Here is a 17938-nt window from a genome sequence, read left to right as displayed (position 1 = left end):
GCCGCCCCAAGCACGCGCTTGGCCTGCTGGGGCCTGGAGCCGCCCCTGGCCTTCAAGCTCACTGGAGACTGGTTCCCTTCAAACACGGACAAGGAAGCACGTTGCAGTTGATGATGAGGGGAATTGACGCTAATTAATTAAATAGGGGTTACCACCTGCAGCGAGACTGGTATTCATTTCCAGACAAAATAAGAACCCCTGGAATGTGGCAAAGTACAGAAATAAAATCTCCCGGAGAATGAATAAGGACTGATTCATATAATTAGAACAAGACTTTTCTCAAGACACAATACTAGTCCTTCTTAATGAGTTAGTCAAACGTATGGCGGTGAGCAGTATGTTTAAGATTAATTTACTGAAACAAAACGCCCTACAGTGTCCCTTCTAAACAGATTAGAGTGTGCGGTGTTCCCACTGCATCAGCCTTTTTCATCCCCTAATACGCTAGTGGACCAGGTTCTTTTAAGGCTTCCTAAATACCAGGAATCTTTGTTAACTTGATTGGTGTTTGATGCTGAGAATTACCGCAGCTTGAGCATTTTCCCACTGCAGTTCAGATCTTTCTTCTCTTTTCCCCAAGGTGCATTTCTCATCCCTTACTTGATGATGCTGGCACTAGCTGGAATACCCATTTTCTTCCTGGAAGTTTCACTGGGGCAGTTTGCTAGTCAGGGACCTGTGTCTGTCTGGAAAGCCATCCCAGCCTTACAAGGTGAGCATCAGCCCTCCCCTTCATGTTTAAGGGAATGTCTGTAGAGAAGTGTGAGTTGCCTCAAGCTTTAACAGATATTTGTAAAGGATTTTATTTGGTATGGCATTGTCACTTGAACCATGCATTATAGTCTTCATTTGACCTTGGAATGTTATTGCAAAAGGGAATGTTAATTTGACTTGTCCTCTTTTTTCTTAGGAAATCCAAATAATATTTTGTGTTAACTTCACAATTATATCATTATTTTATATAACTGAATTTTAAAAAAATATATACTGATCTGTATTCAATAAGTGACTTGCATAGCTAATGCTGGGGTATTGTTGCTGGGCCTTCAAGGAAACGGTTTTTATATGTGCAACAGCTGAAAAATGTCTTTCTGCTTATGATATGGTCAGGTTTGGATATTTTACAATCCATTGATAGTATAGGTTTGTAATCAGGAATATGTGTGATTGTATTAACCTTTCGTTTCCTTTCTTTTTCAGGCTGTGGCATTGCTATGCTGATCATCTCTGTTCTAATAGCCATATACTATAATATTATTATGTGCTACACACTTTTCTACCTTTTTGCATCCTTTGTGCGTGTATTACCCTGGGCTTCCTGCACCAATCCTTGGAATACACCAGATTGCAAAGATAAAAGAAAACTTTTATTAGGTAAGTTGTGACACGCTTTTTAAAAAATTTATTTTAAAGGACATTCCTTACAAGCTGGGTCAGAGGAGATTTTGTACCTATGACACTTTATTAGGAACTCACACTGCAGTCCTTATTTCGACAACAGTCCCACTGAAGTCAGATCCTGAATGTCATTGGCAGTGTCATTTGATGCAGTTGGTTTAAAGTGATCTGTATAATCATGCACTCTTTTCTTAGATCCATTGGTTGCATTTTGTTTTTGTTTTTTATTTTGGAAAAAAACAATAATAAAGAAGGTCCAAAATGACCTTTTTGGCCAATATTGATTTTTGTCAATTTTTTTTCAGTTCTTCCATGAAAAATTGGAAGCTGGAAACCAAAATATTATTGGTGAAAAGTTTTGGTTTTCAGTAAAAGTTTTTGACTTTTTATGAAAACTTACAATTTTTACTGAAAGCCAAAGAATTTTACTGAAAACAGGTTTAAAAAACAGAAACAAACAAAATCTAAAACCTGAAAATTAGTGTGTGTAGGGGTGGGAGTTTTTAAACTTCCCACAAAAATAAATGGTGTTTTTTTATCAGCTCTTTTTAACAGTAAAATGGTATTGCAAGTTCTTTTTAGGTTCCTTCCATCTGTGCTTCCAATACCAGATGAATTTTAGTGCATTGAGACTGGAAGTGCTATGGCAGTCACCTGCTTGTGCCATCGAGCATTTCGATGAATCATTTGTGGTTAGGTATTATTTGTTGAAGAGTTTTTATAGCAGCACTTAATAACAAATAACTTTTAAAACATGTTTTGAGAGGGTGGGGAGTAGAAGACAAATGTCGTTTGTGTACTGTGATTCAGTACTGACCAGCTCAGTTGAACCAATTTCACCCATTGCTTTAATTTCTAACTCATCAGGAATAAATCTTTCCCAAGTTTCCCTCCTGATCTGCTGGAGCAAAGCAGGCCAGAGTCACATGTTTCATTTTATGACTATGACCACTGTACAATCCACTAAAATCCTACTGTGGCAGATTTAGGGCCCTGTCCAAATTCCATGTAAGTAAGGGGAAAGACTCCCATTGACTTCAATGGGCTTCAGATCTGGCTTTTATAAAACTGATACATTCAATTTTTATATTGATTAATCTTTGTAATCAGACTTAATTTAACTGTATTTGCGTCTCTATTGTGTTTGAGTCCTGAAAATATTCCAGCAAAGGAGTGTGCTAGCAAGAATGGTCACTTGCTCATTACTCAATAGTGGATTTTAAGTGGCTGTTTAAGGAAAGTCAGTTTCAAATTTGTAACTGTACTGTTCAGCCTGAGAACCTGATTCCAAGAGTTTCATTTGGTCAGGGAAAAGAAACCTACTAAGTGGCTTGTGTATCCAATCTAAACTGCTTGCATTGCCAATCTTGAGAGCTCATGATGCACTGTGCACGCACAAGCTACAGATTCAGAATTATTTACAGAAATTATTTAATATCTCATTTCAAATAACTAATACATTCAAGAAATCTGTGACCTGTTAGTGAATGATGCACAAACTGGACAGGGAGAAAAATTAATGGAATATGTTACACCTTATGATTTATTTGCTCAGCTTTACAGGACACAATGGCAACATAATAAGAAACAAGGACATTGCTTCTGAGGTTTAAACCCCCATGTTGTACAGATATAGGGCTCCTAGGCACTAGGATAATGCAAATAATTTATAACTACTAAAACAACAAGTTAGGAAAATGTTAATAATTACTGATCATGCACCGGAGGTCTGAACTTTTAGGATTTGGTCCTATACTGTTGATGTCAATAGAAAAGGATCCTTGAGGACCAATTTCAAGAGCATAGGGACAAATTCAGCCCTGCTACAATCCCAACTGTTTTGATGGAGTTGAGTGATTATGCTAGGGTTGCATTTGATCCATAGTACAATCTGACTCATGCTTCTAGTGTTCTGAAGTGTGTCTTTCACATCTGCCTGGGACTTCCAGATAAGCAGCCCAGCCCCCCTTTTCTTTTCAGGCACGTAGCAAAGACAGCTGTTGAACTGTGTGCTAATTCATAAAGCCAATGAATGATTTTCATATATTTGCTTGAAAATTTGTAAACATTGGCCTCTTTTAAAGGTGAAAATGTAAACCATTATATTCCCTTAAAGTATTTTATCTCCTCAACGTCAAAGAAGCCTGAGAGAGTACAATCTGAATGCAGTGCTATGGCTCCCATTCAGCAAAGCACTTGAGCAATGTGCTTATCCTTAAGTATGAACTGCCCCATGGAAGACAGTGTGACTCCTCAGGTGCTTAAAGTTAAGCATGGTTCTAAACGGGTTGTTGAATATAAGGGCTTTGTCTTATAAAGATATAGCACAGGAATGATCAGATCTCATTTTGAGGATCCTTCATTTCTATCTGTAAAGTTGGGGAGTGCCATCTGCAGGTTTTCTTATTGGTTTAATGTGGTCAGTTTCTCTGACATGTTTATCCTTCAACTTGCTCAGCAACTGAAAAGTTTTGTCTATCTTCAAAAATTAGAGTCAGGTCTTGAAAGGCCAGAGATTGGTCTCAGCTTTCTTCTACAGAAAAGCAAGCACAGTTACCACTGGACTTAATTAAATTGCTCTTATCTTTCCTGATTTCAAAAAAGTATGGTTTTAATTATGAATGTTTGTCCATGTAAATGTAATTTCATGTTAACATCTTCCAAGGTAGCGTAATCCTTGTTTCTGTGGCACGTTCAGTTTTGATCAATAGCACTGCATGAGAAGACTTATTTATACATGATTGCAGGGGCTTGTGCTTGAAAGTACAATTGTGCCCTCTGCTGATTTTAAGAGGATAGTGCAAGGAAACCGAAAGCTTTACAGAACTAAGCTATTAAATGTTAATGCTGTGCAGAGTTGCTGCAGTGCAGCAAAAGTGACCTTAGGTGTCACCCTGTGAAACCGCCTATGAGCTGGTTGCAGTTGGACGTGTAGATTAATAGTTTCTGTTTGTAGCAGAGATTTCAAAGCCTCTTACTGTTCATTGTGCCATGGATCTTTAAGGCTTAGTCTCACTGGAAATGGGGAGAGATGTTTCTAATACATCTGTATAATTTATTCTGTGTGCATGTCAGCAAGGTGTATGTGCACAGGTACACATGGATTTACATTGGATTGGAAGGTTTTCTTTAAGTAGATATATTATTATAGTGTGTCCTGTATATTTGTGCACTTTGCATGCATAGAGAGACACTATAATAATTAATAATTCTATTTAAGGAAAACCTTCCAATACAATCTAAAACTGTATGCACCTGTACATATACCCCTTGCTCTCGCTTGTGGATGCGGGTGCACACACTCTCGGGGAATATATTTTACAGAAGTATTAGACTTGTCTCTTCTCATTGCCATTGAGAATAAGCCTTAGAGAGCCATAGAACTATGATCACAAACAAGTAAGTAGCTTTGAAATTGGTGCTAGAAACAGAAAATATCAAATTATACATTTAATTGCAACAAACTCATAGCAGGTTTCATAGGGTGACAGCTAAGGTCACTTTTGCTGATCTCCATATCTGCCTGCAGGTAGAGCTCAGGGGAATCATGGACTTGGTGATATCATTAGAGTCTGGGGGGAAAGGAGATGACAGCTCAACACATCCTTCTTTGCTTATTGCTTTGCAGTGTGACAATATCCATTTCAGAGAAGTCTGGGCTTTCCTCTTATCAGAGAGCTTAGCTTGGCTGTGTCAGGCAATACAAATGGGAAGTGATGCCTTGCTGGCAATGCTTAAACATCTATGAAATATTTTTGTATTTCATGTTTCTTTTGTATAGTCTCAAATAATTATTAAAATTGCCAGTAATGATATCTTCAGGAAGGAGTTACACTAAACAGAATGATTCTGTTTAGTGTAACTGAACATAGTGGTTTAGAATTATGTAAGTTACAAGTAAGGAAGTTTTTGAGCTTCAGAAGATACGGATAAATATTGAGAAAGAGAGAGACTATGCTAGCTGTCTATTGGCAATTCAGCTTAGAAAATTTATACTTCTTACTCAAATGAAATATCTTGAATTAACAAACCTGTTTGTTTTACATTTGTTGGTGATCTTTGGGAACTTCGGCAAAGACCATCATTTCTGTAATCACAGAGGGCTTCTGTTCAGACTAAAGTAGCCTCAGATTATACATGGATTCCCATCCAGTTTGAAGACCCTTAAAGTTTGGGGATTTTCAGATCTGGAATTTATTTGAATGTTGTAAGGATAAGTATCAACGTAAAACTTATATCTGAATCCAAACTCTCTCAAAATAGATCTTAGGGTTTGGTTTGGATCCATATACGGCTAAGATTCAACCATATTACCTTATTTTTAACATTTACAGTGGTGTGTTTTGGAGTACAATTGTTTTTCATAGGTGTAATTTTTGTTGGATCTCTGTCTCTGTATTTACATCTTTTTAGTGGATGGGACTTCTGGGTTCTGTTTTCAGTGTTGCCACAGATTAATATTGTCCTTGGGTAAGTGAACTGGGGGTCAATTCTGCATTATTTGCTCACCCATATCTCCCATTCACTCAAGTCCCTAAACCTCTCTGTGCCTTAGATTAACCATTGGTGAAAAAAAGGATAACAGTGCCAACTATCTGAGATGGGTATTGAGACTTAATAAAAATTATATTTATAAAATGAATTGAGATCCTTGGTTCCAAGGTGCTATAGAAACGTAACATATCACCATTAAATAGATCTATATTATACAGTGTATGTTCAGAGTTGTCCCCATCAGTCCCAAAAATGTTTAGTCGAGTACTTTATTTGTACCTTTTCTTAACAGATTCGTGCATCATTGATGACCACCCAAATATACAGATCAAGAACTCTACTTTCTGTATGAGTGCCTATCCAAACTTGACTATGGTTAACTTCACCAGCCAAGGAAACAAGACTTTTGTCAGTGGAAGTGAAGAGTACTTCAAGTAAGACCCCTATTTGATTAGAAAATGTCAGGTTACTTTTCTGCTAATGAAGTCTGGGGGTTAAATTGAGTGGGTCACTTATGATTGGTTCCAGAAGACACCAACTATAGCATGTGAGAACTGTCCTTCAGGCATGAAAGATAAGAGCTAAGTTTCAAGATTAAAAAGACCATCTTTTTGTTTTGTTTTGTACAGTACCTAGCACAATGCAATCCAGGTCCATGACTGTCTCTCTTAGGCGCTGCCACAATGCACATAAATAATAATAAACAAAAATTATTAATAAAAGGCATAACACTACATGGTGAATTTTACTGAAGCCTTTGGGGTAGCTCAGAGAAACTTCTCAGCACTATAAGCGATGTCTAATGTAGATCCTTACACTGGAAGAATGCAGCTTGCAATCATTGTCGCTAACTCTTTGACTCTCAGGTACTTTGTATTGAAGATTTCTGCAGGGATTGAATATCCTGGTGAAATCAGGTGGCCCTTGGCACTTGCTCTCTTTCTGGCTTGGGCGATTGTGTACGCATCCCTGGCTAAAGGAATCAAGACATCGGGAAAAGTGAGAATATTACTTTACCACACTAAACCAGAAACAGTACACTATGTTGCTTTAAATCCATAGCGCTTATAGTTTAAGACAGTGAATCGGTTGGAAGTTGCTAAAAGCAAAAGTTTTTATGGGACCTGACTGGAAGTTGAACTTACTAAGTACCATCAGCAGGGCCAGTGGAAAATGGCAGGAAGAGATGCTGGTGTTACTTTATGGAACATTTTGAGAGGGGATGATCCCATTTTATGGGAAGTTTGTGAAGTGATCTCATTTTGAATCCAGGCCTATTTTCCTTGTCACTCAAGGTGGGAGCTGGGCAAAATGTTTTAACAAAAACCTTCTTTGAGCAAAAATGCAGATTTGGTGACACCAAAACATTTTGAAAATTTGTGTTGATTTCACTGAATTGTTTTGGTCAAAAATTATGAAAAAAATTGAAATATTTCATTTTGCAATTTAAAAAAATAAAACATTTTGATTTTTGATTCAAAAGGATTTTTCATTGCAAAATCTCCTTTAACTTTAAGAAAATTTAAAAAATATTAATTCTTAAAAACAAAATAAAACATTTTATTTGAGCAGAAATTATTTTCTTTCTATTTGATTTGCCAACAATTTTGAAAAGTGCCATCTTTGGTGCAATCTCAAATGGGTGTTTTTTTGTTTTTTGTTTTTGGAATTGCCAGTGAACCAAAACATCTGTTATTTGCCCAGCTCTACACAAGATTTCTGTTCACTTCAGGGGGAATTCTAGGTGCAGGATTGCATCCCAGAACTCAGCGGTTCTCAAACTGTGGGTCAGGACCCCAGAGTGGGTCACAAACCTGTTTTAATGGGATTGCCATGGCTGATGTTAGATTTGCTGGGAACTGGGCCGAAACCCAAGCCCAAGCACGACCGTCTGAGGCACAAGCCAAAGTGCAAGCCCCAACATCTGGGGCCAAAGCTCAAGGTCTTCAGCCCTGGGTGGTGGGGCTCAGGTTATAGGCCCCCCCACCTGGGACTGAAGCCCTTGGGTTTGGCCCACCCTCCTCCCTGCCCAGGACGGCTGTGCTCAGGTGGGCTCACGCTTTGGTCCCCCATCCTGGGGTTGTGAAGTAATTTTCGTTGTCAGAAGGGGGTCGTGGTGCAATGAATTTTGAGAACCGCTGGTAACTAAATTTCAGTGAAATATTCTATTAGTATTTGCTCCTACATTCCTGATTAACTAGAAAGCCAGTGGAAATCGGCAGATATTTTTAGTGGGATGTTCACTCCCAGATCTGCAGAGACTTTAACAGTGATCCACTGCTTTTTAATGTATTTGGCAATTATGTTTCCAGGAGACTTGGACAACCTTTCATATTTCTGTTCAGTGTTCATAATGAAAGCCCCTTTAACAGTTACAGTGACACTTCTGCAATTATGATAAATGTCTATACAGTAACAATCATTTCTGCAGTCATGGAAATTAAGCAACTTCACTTCATAAACTGGGGGAGTCAAGTTCAAATCTGAGTCCAGACACCCCTTCCTTCTCAGGAAATAGTTATTACATTGTAGCTGTGGAATTTCAGACATGACAACTCTTTCAAATTGAGTACAAAAGGTACAATTTCTACCTAAAATTAAGCCTCATTCATGTCTCACAAGATAACTTTCGGTCAGGATTTTTTTTTTCAGCCACTCCACAAATGTTTCCAATCAAACATTAGTTACCCCATCCTAAACAAAGAAATGTGGTTTCTCCACTGGGCAGTTAATTCCAAAGTACTTTGAAAGAAAATAATTCATTTACATATCAGATAAACAAAGCTAGCAAGCTAACAAGAGACAGCTGGCTACACCCCAACAGGGAAGAGAAATTTCATCTGAGAAAGATAGAAGCAGAGGAGGGCCAACCTCAAATAAGCATCAACTGGAATAAAAGCCTGACATGTAGAGTTCTAAAAGTGAGGCTTAATTTTACTTAGAAATGCTATGTGCAGCCAGGGCTCCAGCTGACGACCCTGAGTGGCTGCTCCCCTGCCAGCCTGGGACATGGGAGAGGGATCCCCACTTCAGCACCCTCAGGCCGGGGGAGAGTGAAGAACCCTAAGGAGCAGAGGTGAGGCTGGAGGCTACAGAGGAGGGGCTGAAATGAAGAGGATGAGGGCTGATGGGGTGGAGGGGGCTGGACTGATGATGGATTCTGAGCAAATGGAGTGAGTGCTGGAAGGATGAACTGAGGAGGGTAGGGGTTGATGCAGTAGGGGGGATGGGGTCTATGGGGATGAACTGAGGGGGGTTGGGTAGGGAGAAAACTGACGGGATTGGGAGTAGGGGAGGCTCTAGACATTTCGCCGCTCCAAGCACGGCGGCATGCTGTGGGGGGCGCTCTGCCGGTCACTGGTCCCATGGCTCCGGTGGACCTCCCTCAGGCGTGCCTGCGGAGGGACCGCTGGTCCCGCTACCGAAGCCACAGGACCAGTGGACCCTCCACAGGCACACCTGCGGGAGGTCCACCGGAGCCATCTGCCACCGTCCCGGCGGCCAGCAGAGTGCCCCCATGGCATGCTGCCCCAAGCACACGCTTGGCATGCTGGGGTCTGGAGCCGCCCCTGCTTGGGAGACAGGATTAATTGCTGGACAGGAGATGGGCAGATGTGGGGGGTGAGAGCTCCTGCAGCAGAGGCCTAAAATCACCAGTACACGTAGGGGAGTGGGCAATGTTAATTGTCACATGCACACACCACGGGGGAGTTCAAAAATCAAGACACTGACCTAAAAAATACAATATGATCTTTTTTTAAGATGTCCTGATTTTAAGGCCAATCAATGATTTTTGGGAGTCTGTCTCATGATTTTTGATCTCTTGAAGTTGGCAATGCTGGAAGTTCCAGGGGTGGGAGCAGGGCTTGGCACTCCAGGTCTGATGGGAAAAGTTGCTTTGTGAAGGGTGTGGGAACAAAGATCCAGAAATGAATAAACTGAGACTTGCATATAGTAGTAAAACTGGTTCTTTTAATGAACCTAGAGTTCATGGAAGAACTCTGGCTTGTAAGCATTGAAGATTGAAATTCTCCATGTAGCCACAGAACAGGTTCAGTCTGGCCAGAAGTAATGAAGCTTCAGGGCCCTACCAATCTGTTACAAGCCTGTCCTGTAGGGTTCACCTCCTGAAAGACTTGTGATACCATGGAAGGGGAGGATTACAGTGACCTGGCTCAAAGCTGCAGCTAAACTGAAATGAGTGCCCATTCAAACTTCTGTACCAATTTACCTAAATAGGTTTAAAAATGACACCTTTAAAGCAGCGTAACTTTCTCATGTCTCATGTAGACAAGTCCTTAGAGATGAAAGGCTGAGCCATCCAGTTTTTCTAGTTACTGGGCCACATTCATGTCTAGTGTTACTCCTCTGACAATAAAGGAGTTATATTAGGGATGAATGGTGCCTAGGGTTTTCATAATAGTCCTTTGTGTCCATTTGGGGCTGGGCGTTCATTTGGTAGAATGCACTCTTTAATCATGCTACCTTTCAAATAGTACAAGCCAAATTCAGATCTTAATAGCAATTTGAATGAAATAAAAGAAAGGGATGTAGAATTATCCCCTTTTCTACTTTATTTTTTAATTGGAGATATTTGTCGCAAAAACTGTTTAACATAATATGGAAAGCAGTACAATGAATTAGGAAGCCATACACTGGCAATCTTATTTTTCACCTTAATTAGAAAAATGGCATATTTCAGGTATCTGAAAACTGCAGCATCTTATTTTTCTTTTAACTGCAATTTTCCACTGGCCACCATCATAAGCTTTGCAACTGCATGTTCCTTTTTGATGAATAATTATTATTCAATGAAAACAGTATTACTGTTTGGACTTTCCAGTCAGGTGTGTATCTATTTTGGGAATAACTCAGTGGTGCAATGTCTACTGCCAACTCAAAATCTAGGCTTTTTCAAATTTTATTTTTTTTGGAAGAGATAAATATCAAGATTCCTAACCAGAAACACTTCAAAACACACAGTTAGTCCTGGCTTATTCATTTGCTATGCATTTATATCAATATTAATTATGATGCATTCATGTTATCTATAACTGTGTTAATAATGTGCCGAGTGTTTGTTGACTGAAGTTCCATGAAAAATGCTTCTAGTATCATTAAAGTCAATACAGATTTTGAGATTGTGCTTTTGTTAAGATGTTTCTTCCACACATCCCATGATTACAAATATTCGATGATTATACATATTTTCATAACTAAGTGATTAAGGAGCTTAAATTCCTTTTAAAAATGACTTAAGCATATGTCTCATTAAAAGTCATGTGACATAATGATTACAGCACAAATTTTAAATATTACAACCAAATGACCAGGGACAAGAATTATTTACTATTGAAATTCACGTAGAATTTGGAATGAGTAAATACAGAAAATTGTGATCTGTTTGTAGGCTGAAAAAAAGAGATGAAATTTATTGAGTAAACCATTTCATTAATTTATTTGCCCAGCACTAGAGTTTATCTGGTAATGAAATGATTTTATAGCATTGTCTTTTTGGCGTGGTTCTGAACTATATAAATGATTATGCTTTGGCACAATCATAATTTTTATTAACACTGCAATGAGACAAAAAATACCAAATTTATGGCCCCTGGATGCTCCATGTATTCCAATGAAACTCTCCAGCAGGGATTCCTTGTACAAAAGCTTAGGAGACAGAGAGGAGTAGGCTACCAATGGAGTACCAATGGGTTCAAGTGAGATGGAAGCTGCGAAGGTATGTTCAAAAGTCATCTCAATTAAGAGGGTTGCGGTGAAGGATCTCAGTCCCAATAAGAGTTTCAGGAGCTGCAGGATATAAAAGATTTCAGTTTTTAGACCCTACACCATAGCCTGTAGCAGATCTTGATTCACTCAGCTCTTTTTATATGACCAGCTGGAACAACTCTACATATCAGTGTACTGAATAATTCATAATTTAAATGATAGATCAAATGTGTTCAGGACACTAGATACTTAGGGCCTAATCCAAAATTAATGGTATTATTTCCACTGACTTCAATGAGCTTTGGATCAGGCCCATAATTAATGTTTTAATTCTATATAAGTTTTAAGAAGTGCAAACAAAAACACTTCAGATTTAGCCGATATTGGAAAATGAGAGAGGCTAGATTCTTCACCAGTATAAATTGGCCTAGCTCACTTTATTCTCATAGAGCGATGTTGATTTACACCAGCTGAGGATGTTCGAATTTGGTTGTAAACTCCAACTTTTATCTCTTCCCTTTTCCCCCTTAACCAGGGCTTGGGAGCTGTACTCCGGCTCTGCTCCAGCTCCAGGCAAAAACCTGCAGCTCCACTGCTTTGGAGCAGCTCCATGCTCCAGCTCTGGGCTCCGCTCCAAAGCCCTTCCCTTAACTATCTACCACCCCAGCTCTCTGCACCTAATCTTTAGTGCCTTTGCTATTGACACTAGCAAGAAGTGGTGTAACAATGACAGCATTGTCAGGATCCCTGGGAAATAAACCTCTTATCTTCCCACTCTGCTCCTCCTCTGGGCTAATTTGTCAATGTATGTGGCTGGGAAATTGCTATTTCTAGGTAGTGGTGGACTACTCTTATTTTCGTCTCCTCATACAGATCCAAGTCAATAACATTTTGTGGTCTCTCTAGGTCGTGTATTTTACTGCTACATTCCCTTATGTAGTGCTCATCATCCTGCTTATCAGAGGAGTAACCTTGCCAGGCGCTGGGGCTGGAATCTGGTATTTCATCACGCCTAAGTGGGAGAAACTAACTGATGCTATGGTGGGCTCATTATTCCACTTATAACACTTTATGAGTTTATTTTCCCTATCAGACTTATTAATGCTTATTACAAACATATTTGAGATGTGGAGTATTGGTGTTTGAAAATGTCATCTGTGGAATCTTGTTCTCATATCACTAATTTATTGTATGTTTCATTGTGTTACATTAAGAAGTGTTACGGTGACTGGTATGTATCTTAGGTGACTTCCCCAAGCAGGGTATTTGAGAATAGAAGTGTGATGGATGACACAAATTGGGGGAGTGCTAAATAATGAAGAGGACAGGTCACTGATACAGAGTGATCTGGATCACTTGGTAAACTGGAGGCAAGCAAATCATGTGTTTTAATACGACTGAGCGTAAATGTATACTTCTGGGAACAAAGACGATAAGCCATACTTATGGGATGGGGGAATCTATCTGGGAAGATGTGACTCTGAAAAAGATGTGATGGGTCATGGTGGCTAGTCAGCTGAACTTGCGCTCCCAATGGGATGCTGTGGCCAAAAGAGCTAATGCGATCCTAGCATACATAAAAGGGAATCTAGAGTAGGAGTAGAGAGGTTATTTTACATCTGTATTTGCCAGTGGTGCCATCGCTGCTGGAACACCATGTCCAGTTCTGATGCCCACAATTCAGGAAGGATGTTGATAAATTGAAGAGGGTTCAGAGAAGAGCCACGAGAATGATTAAAGGATTAGAAAAGAGCTCAATCTATTCAGCTTAAAGAGAAGGTTAAGGGGTGACTGATTACTGCCTTTAAGTATCTACATGGGGAACACCTATTTAGTAATAGGCTCTTCAATCTAGCAGAGAAAGGTATAACATGATCCAATGGCTGTAAATTGAAACTAGACAAATTCAGACTGGAAATAAATTGTACATATTTGACAGTGAGGATGATTAATCCTTGGAACAAATTTACCAAAGGTTGTGGTGGTTTGTTGTTTTTTTTTGTAGATTACTTTAGGGTTCATGGTGAATGATTTAATACACACTGGAAAAAATTAAGATTATTCTGAAAAGTGAATCCTACTTTGATCACTATCAGATCAGGTTATGTAACTCTACTCCATCAGTAATTTTGCTTTATAAGAAGTGCAAATGTGCAGGTATAGAACATCTGTTATAACCAATATCATAGGTAACTAGAACCCCTAACTATATATAAGGGTTAGGGTTGAAGAATTTTTGATATCTATATGTACTGCTAAACACTAGAACATGAATTGGAAAGGATTGGAAGAAAGGTTATTTCTCAGCTTTCAACATGGCTCCCTCCCATACAGTTTGAACTGATGTTTGAAAACAAGTAGTTTATTAGAGCAGCTAGTAAATTAAAACCTCAAAGATGTACATGTATAATGTGTTTACTTTGATACTGATTCGCAGATGGGCCATGGAGGAACATTCATCCATGGAGGCATATTAAGTTTAGGTTAGATTTTAGTGATCAAATTCAGGTCTGAGCTAGGGTTGGAGTTCAGGTTCAGATAATTAACATTGAAATCAGTTCAGGTGTTGTAGCAAGATTTTGGTTTCAAATTGCTGAGATCTCAGAAAATCTGCCAATTTTCCAGGACATAAATCATCTTCCCTGACATGATGTTGGGACACTGGTTGTATCTGAATTACAGCTTTAAAACTGTTCCCTTCTGGTTAGGTTTTATGAGTGGTTTCTTTCTTCATAGCTACTTTGCTTATATTGGATTGTTTTTAACTCTGTGTTGTAGCAAGTAGTAAACCTTTTCTGCACAACTCCAGTTTAAACACTGAAATAAGTGGACAGATTTCCAAAAAAAATCTGAAAATCTGGCCACAAGTGTCACAGTGAGAGCTGCTGGGATTGAAGCACTTTTGAAAATATGATGAAATTTTTCAGTTATGATAAAAATGACAATCATTTTTATTGCTGGACACAAAACCCAACATTTGGACAAGTTTTGGTTCAATTATTTGTGTTGAAAATCAAATATTAAAATTTTGATGTAATAAAATTATCAAACATTTGAAAAATGTTGATCTGCTGTACTAAATGAGGTGCTGATCTCTCTTGAAAATTTGGCCCTAACTGCAGGTGCTAAGTACTTGAATATCAGGCCCGTAAATGCATCTGAGGCTTGTGTTCATGTTCTGTAGAAAACAATCTATAATGACCTATAGCATAGACAGTGTCTGATATTTTTAAAAGCCTTGATCCCAGGTGTATTTTCCTCTGATACGATGAAATTCAGACCTCGGCAGTGAGTTCCCACAACTCCCATTGAAACTGGAGCTGAACTTGGCTCTTGGTGTGTAATTAAGCTAACACAAAGTGGAGTTACTTCCTTGCATCAAGAGGAGAAAATGCCATTTTGACTGGATTTGGGGATATGATAGATAACCTATTAGTATTGACTGAACATTTTTTTTCTCTAGATCTGCATTTTCTTTGTTGAACACAGGTAAATCCATTCTGTTTTATACAGAACATAATTCACTGAATATCTGTTTTCTATATTTGCCAAAGGGTCTAGTCTGTCCTCAGGTAGGTACATCATTCTTGTTCAAGCTCATGTGCAATTATCAAATAGGCACCATCCAGTTGAGGGCAGAATTTGGCCATAAATTGCTGTCTTATTAACATCAATTGTGTTTGAGTTTATTTAAACCATTTGTGTTAACACCTTACCTGTAATGTTTAATGGCACCATTGATTTCATTAGTCTGCCCAAAGCCCTTCACTGAAGCTGACACTGTTTGTTTTTGTTCCTGTGCTTTCTTAGGTGTGGAAAGACGCTGCCACTCAAATTTTCTTCTCGTTATCTGCTGCATGGGGAGGTCTAATTACTCTCTCTTCATATAACAAATTCCATAATAATTGCTACAGGTATGGAGAGATTAAATCAATCAATATTATTCAAGACACACAATCAAGTAGTTTAAATCCAAAATGTGATCTACCTTTGATTTGTTGAAATCTGGTTGGAAAGGGTCTCCTTTTGTTGTAGTTTTTTATTTCAAAATCCACCACTCCCAAAATGTGCATTGAGCTCACCATTGTCCCTGTGGGACATTTGTTCTCATTACAAGCAGTCAGTCCCAGGATGAAAAGCAATCCCGAAAGCTGTCAAGGACTCTGGGCTGTGGCATGAAATCAAGCACAACTGGTAATCTCTGTTGAAGAGCAACTCATGATTACAATTAGGTGAGGGTCAAGCTGTACTGAGAGATGTGTGAGTGAGTAACACTCAGTTTTCACTTACGTGATTCCTGTTTCTAACAAGGCTGCTTATTACTCTTGTAGTTTCATTTACACCAATGCTACTTTTTTTTTAAAAAAAAATTTCTCTCAGGTCACAAACTTAGGAGACTTTTTTATTTTATTTTTATTTTTATTTTTAAAGAAAAAGTTCTGTTTCGTTGGTTGAAAAAGTTGTCTTCACTCAGATTATTTTTTTACTCAGAAATCCTATAAAAGAAATGGTCATTTAAAAAAGCATAATTATTAAGATGCGTGCAATGCCAATAATAATGATTAACTCACTTGCTGTTACATTGGTCTGCCCTCCCCCCTCCTTTGCTTCACTGATACTGCCTTTTTAAGAAGCAGTCCTTCTTCCATTGAAGCAAAGCTCCCATTGATTTCCAGAGTAGTGATTAGGTGCTGATTCAGGAAAGAATTCCTATTCAGAACACCATTTAAGCACATACTTAAGTGTTGTCCTGAATAGGAATGGACTTAAGCATATCTTCAAGTCCTTTTCTGAATCAAGACATTAGATTGTAAGCTTGTTAGGGTAAGGATCTTATACTTAACATCTGTGAAGCACCTAGCACATTTTTGGCACTACTTACCCGGTAAGTATGTTTCTGAGTATCTTTTTAAGTCCCTGGACCAAGATTTTTGAAAAAATAAAGCTGAAAATTAGCCTCCTAAATTCCTATTTAAGCACCTAAATATGTAGCCTGATTTTTCAGAAGAGCTGAGGGCTCAACAGCACTCTCCGAGTTCTAATTTTCGGTTTTGTTTTTTAAAAATCTTGGGCCCATGTCTTGGATTTATTAGTGCTGTCTGGACTCCTCTAACCTTGGAAAAACAGTGCTCCAAAGCATGAGGAAAACATGCAGGTGCAAAAACACAATATGTCATCTTCTGGTGACTTAGTGTATTAATTAGCTACTGGCTTACTGTATTTGGAAATGTTTGCTGAACTTCAGAATTAAAGGTACACTACCAAGTTTTTAAAAAAAAACAACCTCAAAAAAATTCTTAGGTTATTAATAAATCTCATAGTATTAAAACTGGAAGAAATTTAAGAAGCTTAGTGCTTTTTCACCTATTGGTTTAAATTTACATATCACACAGCTTGGATGGTAAAATAAGGCATATTAGTTTTTCTCTTTATATAATCAGTTTTGTTTTCCAATTGGTTCATTCTAGTACGGCAAAGGCAAATGTAATTATTTTTAAAATGTAAGTGAAAATAATTTTTTTTTTAAACTTCATTAAACCATTTAGAACTGTACCAGTCTTGCATAAATCCTCTTAGGCCCAAAATTTAGGGTATGTGTTACAGAAACTCTTTGATCCTGTCCATTTAACTGAAACAACGGATAATGCTTCCTACTTTCTGTCTTTCGCTCCTTTAGAGGCTTGTCCCAGCCAAAACCCTTCCTTTGGAACAAGATTAGCACACAGTGATCTCCTTCCAAACAGAACGTTATCTGCCTTCAGCAGAACTGAAGAATGATCGTATATTGTAATATCTCGTTTAACGGATGCTCCATTAGGGACTCCAGGATGCTGTCAGCTCAGTATGGATCTTGACGGCTTTCTACATAGCTTTTCTTCTTGGGTCTAATGAGTAAATGTCAGTGAGACTGTGAGCAATTCAATGCCAACTTGGAAAAACTTTTTTTCCAGGGTTTGAATTTTTGGCAAAGGGCTTCTGTATTCATAGAGTTTGAAGTGGGAGTCTGACACATGCCTGTATTAATGGCAGAATAGACATCTTAGCCAGGATGAGAGAACTCTGAAGGGGGATCATTATGGATTCCTTCTTTATAAAGTCACACACACATAAAGAATAAAGCCCACTACTCGGGCACACACATCTCCTGAGGCTGCTTCTCACAACTCTGAAAAGATAATGAACATCGTATCAGAAAGTACTTGACAGAGGAACTAGATGTGGGGGGCTGGGGGAATGATACAGGATATGGAAAACTTCACATTGAGATGTCTGGTTTAAATTCTGCAAAGACAAACTGACTGAAAGTCATGGCTGTTTG

At 38.6% G+C, this 17938-nt stretch overlaps 1 protein-coding gene across 1 annotated transcript in view; it reads left to right on the top strand.

Moving 5' to 3' along the window:
- The first annotated feature begins 322 nt into the window (after positions 1-322).
- The window catches only part of SLC6A5 (solute carrier family 6 member 5), a 48171-nt gene continuing 30555 nt past the window's right edge, over positions 323-17938 (top strand). Inside the window, exons 1-7 of the mRNA XM_050955398.1 lie at positions 323-335; positions 581-712; positions 1201-1374; positions 6185-6326; positions 6759-6891; positions 12526-12660; positions 15430-15533. Coding sequence (XP_050811355.1) covers positions 323-335; positions 581-712; positions 1201-1374; positions 6185-6326; positions 6759-6891; positions 12526-12660; positions 15430-15533 — 833 coding nt within the window. The remainder of the gene's footprint in view (positions 336-580; positions 713-1200; positions 1375-6184; positions 6327-6758; positions 6892-12525; positions 12661-15429; positions 15534-17938) is intronic.

The sequence above is a fragment of the Gopherus flavomarginatus genome, chromosome 5 (genome assembly GCF_025201925.1).
Source record: "Gopherus flavomarginatus isolate rGopFla2 chromosome 5, rGopFla2.mat.asm, whole genome shotgun sequence".
Taxonomy (NCBI): Eukaryota; Metazoa; Chordata; order Testudines; family Testudinidae; genus Gopherus; species Gopherus flavomarginatus.
This window is presented reverse-complemented; position numbering and strand designations above follow the sequence as displayed.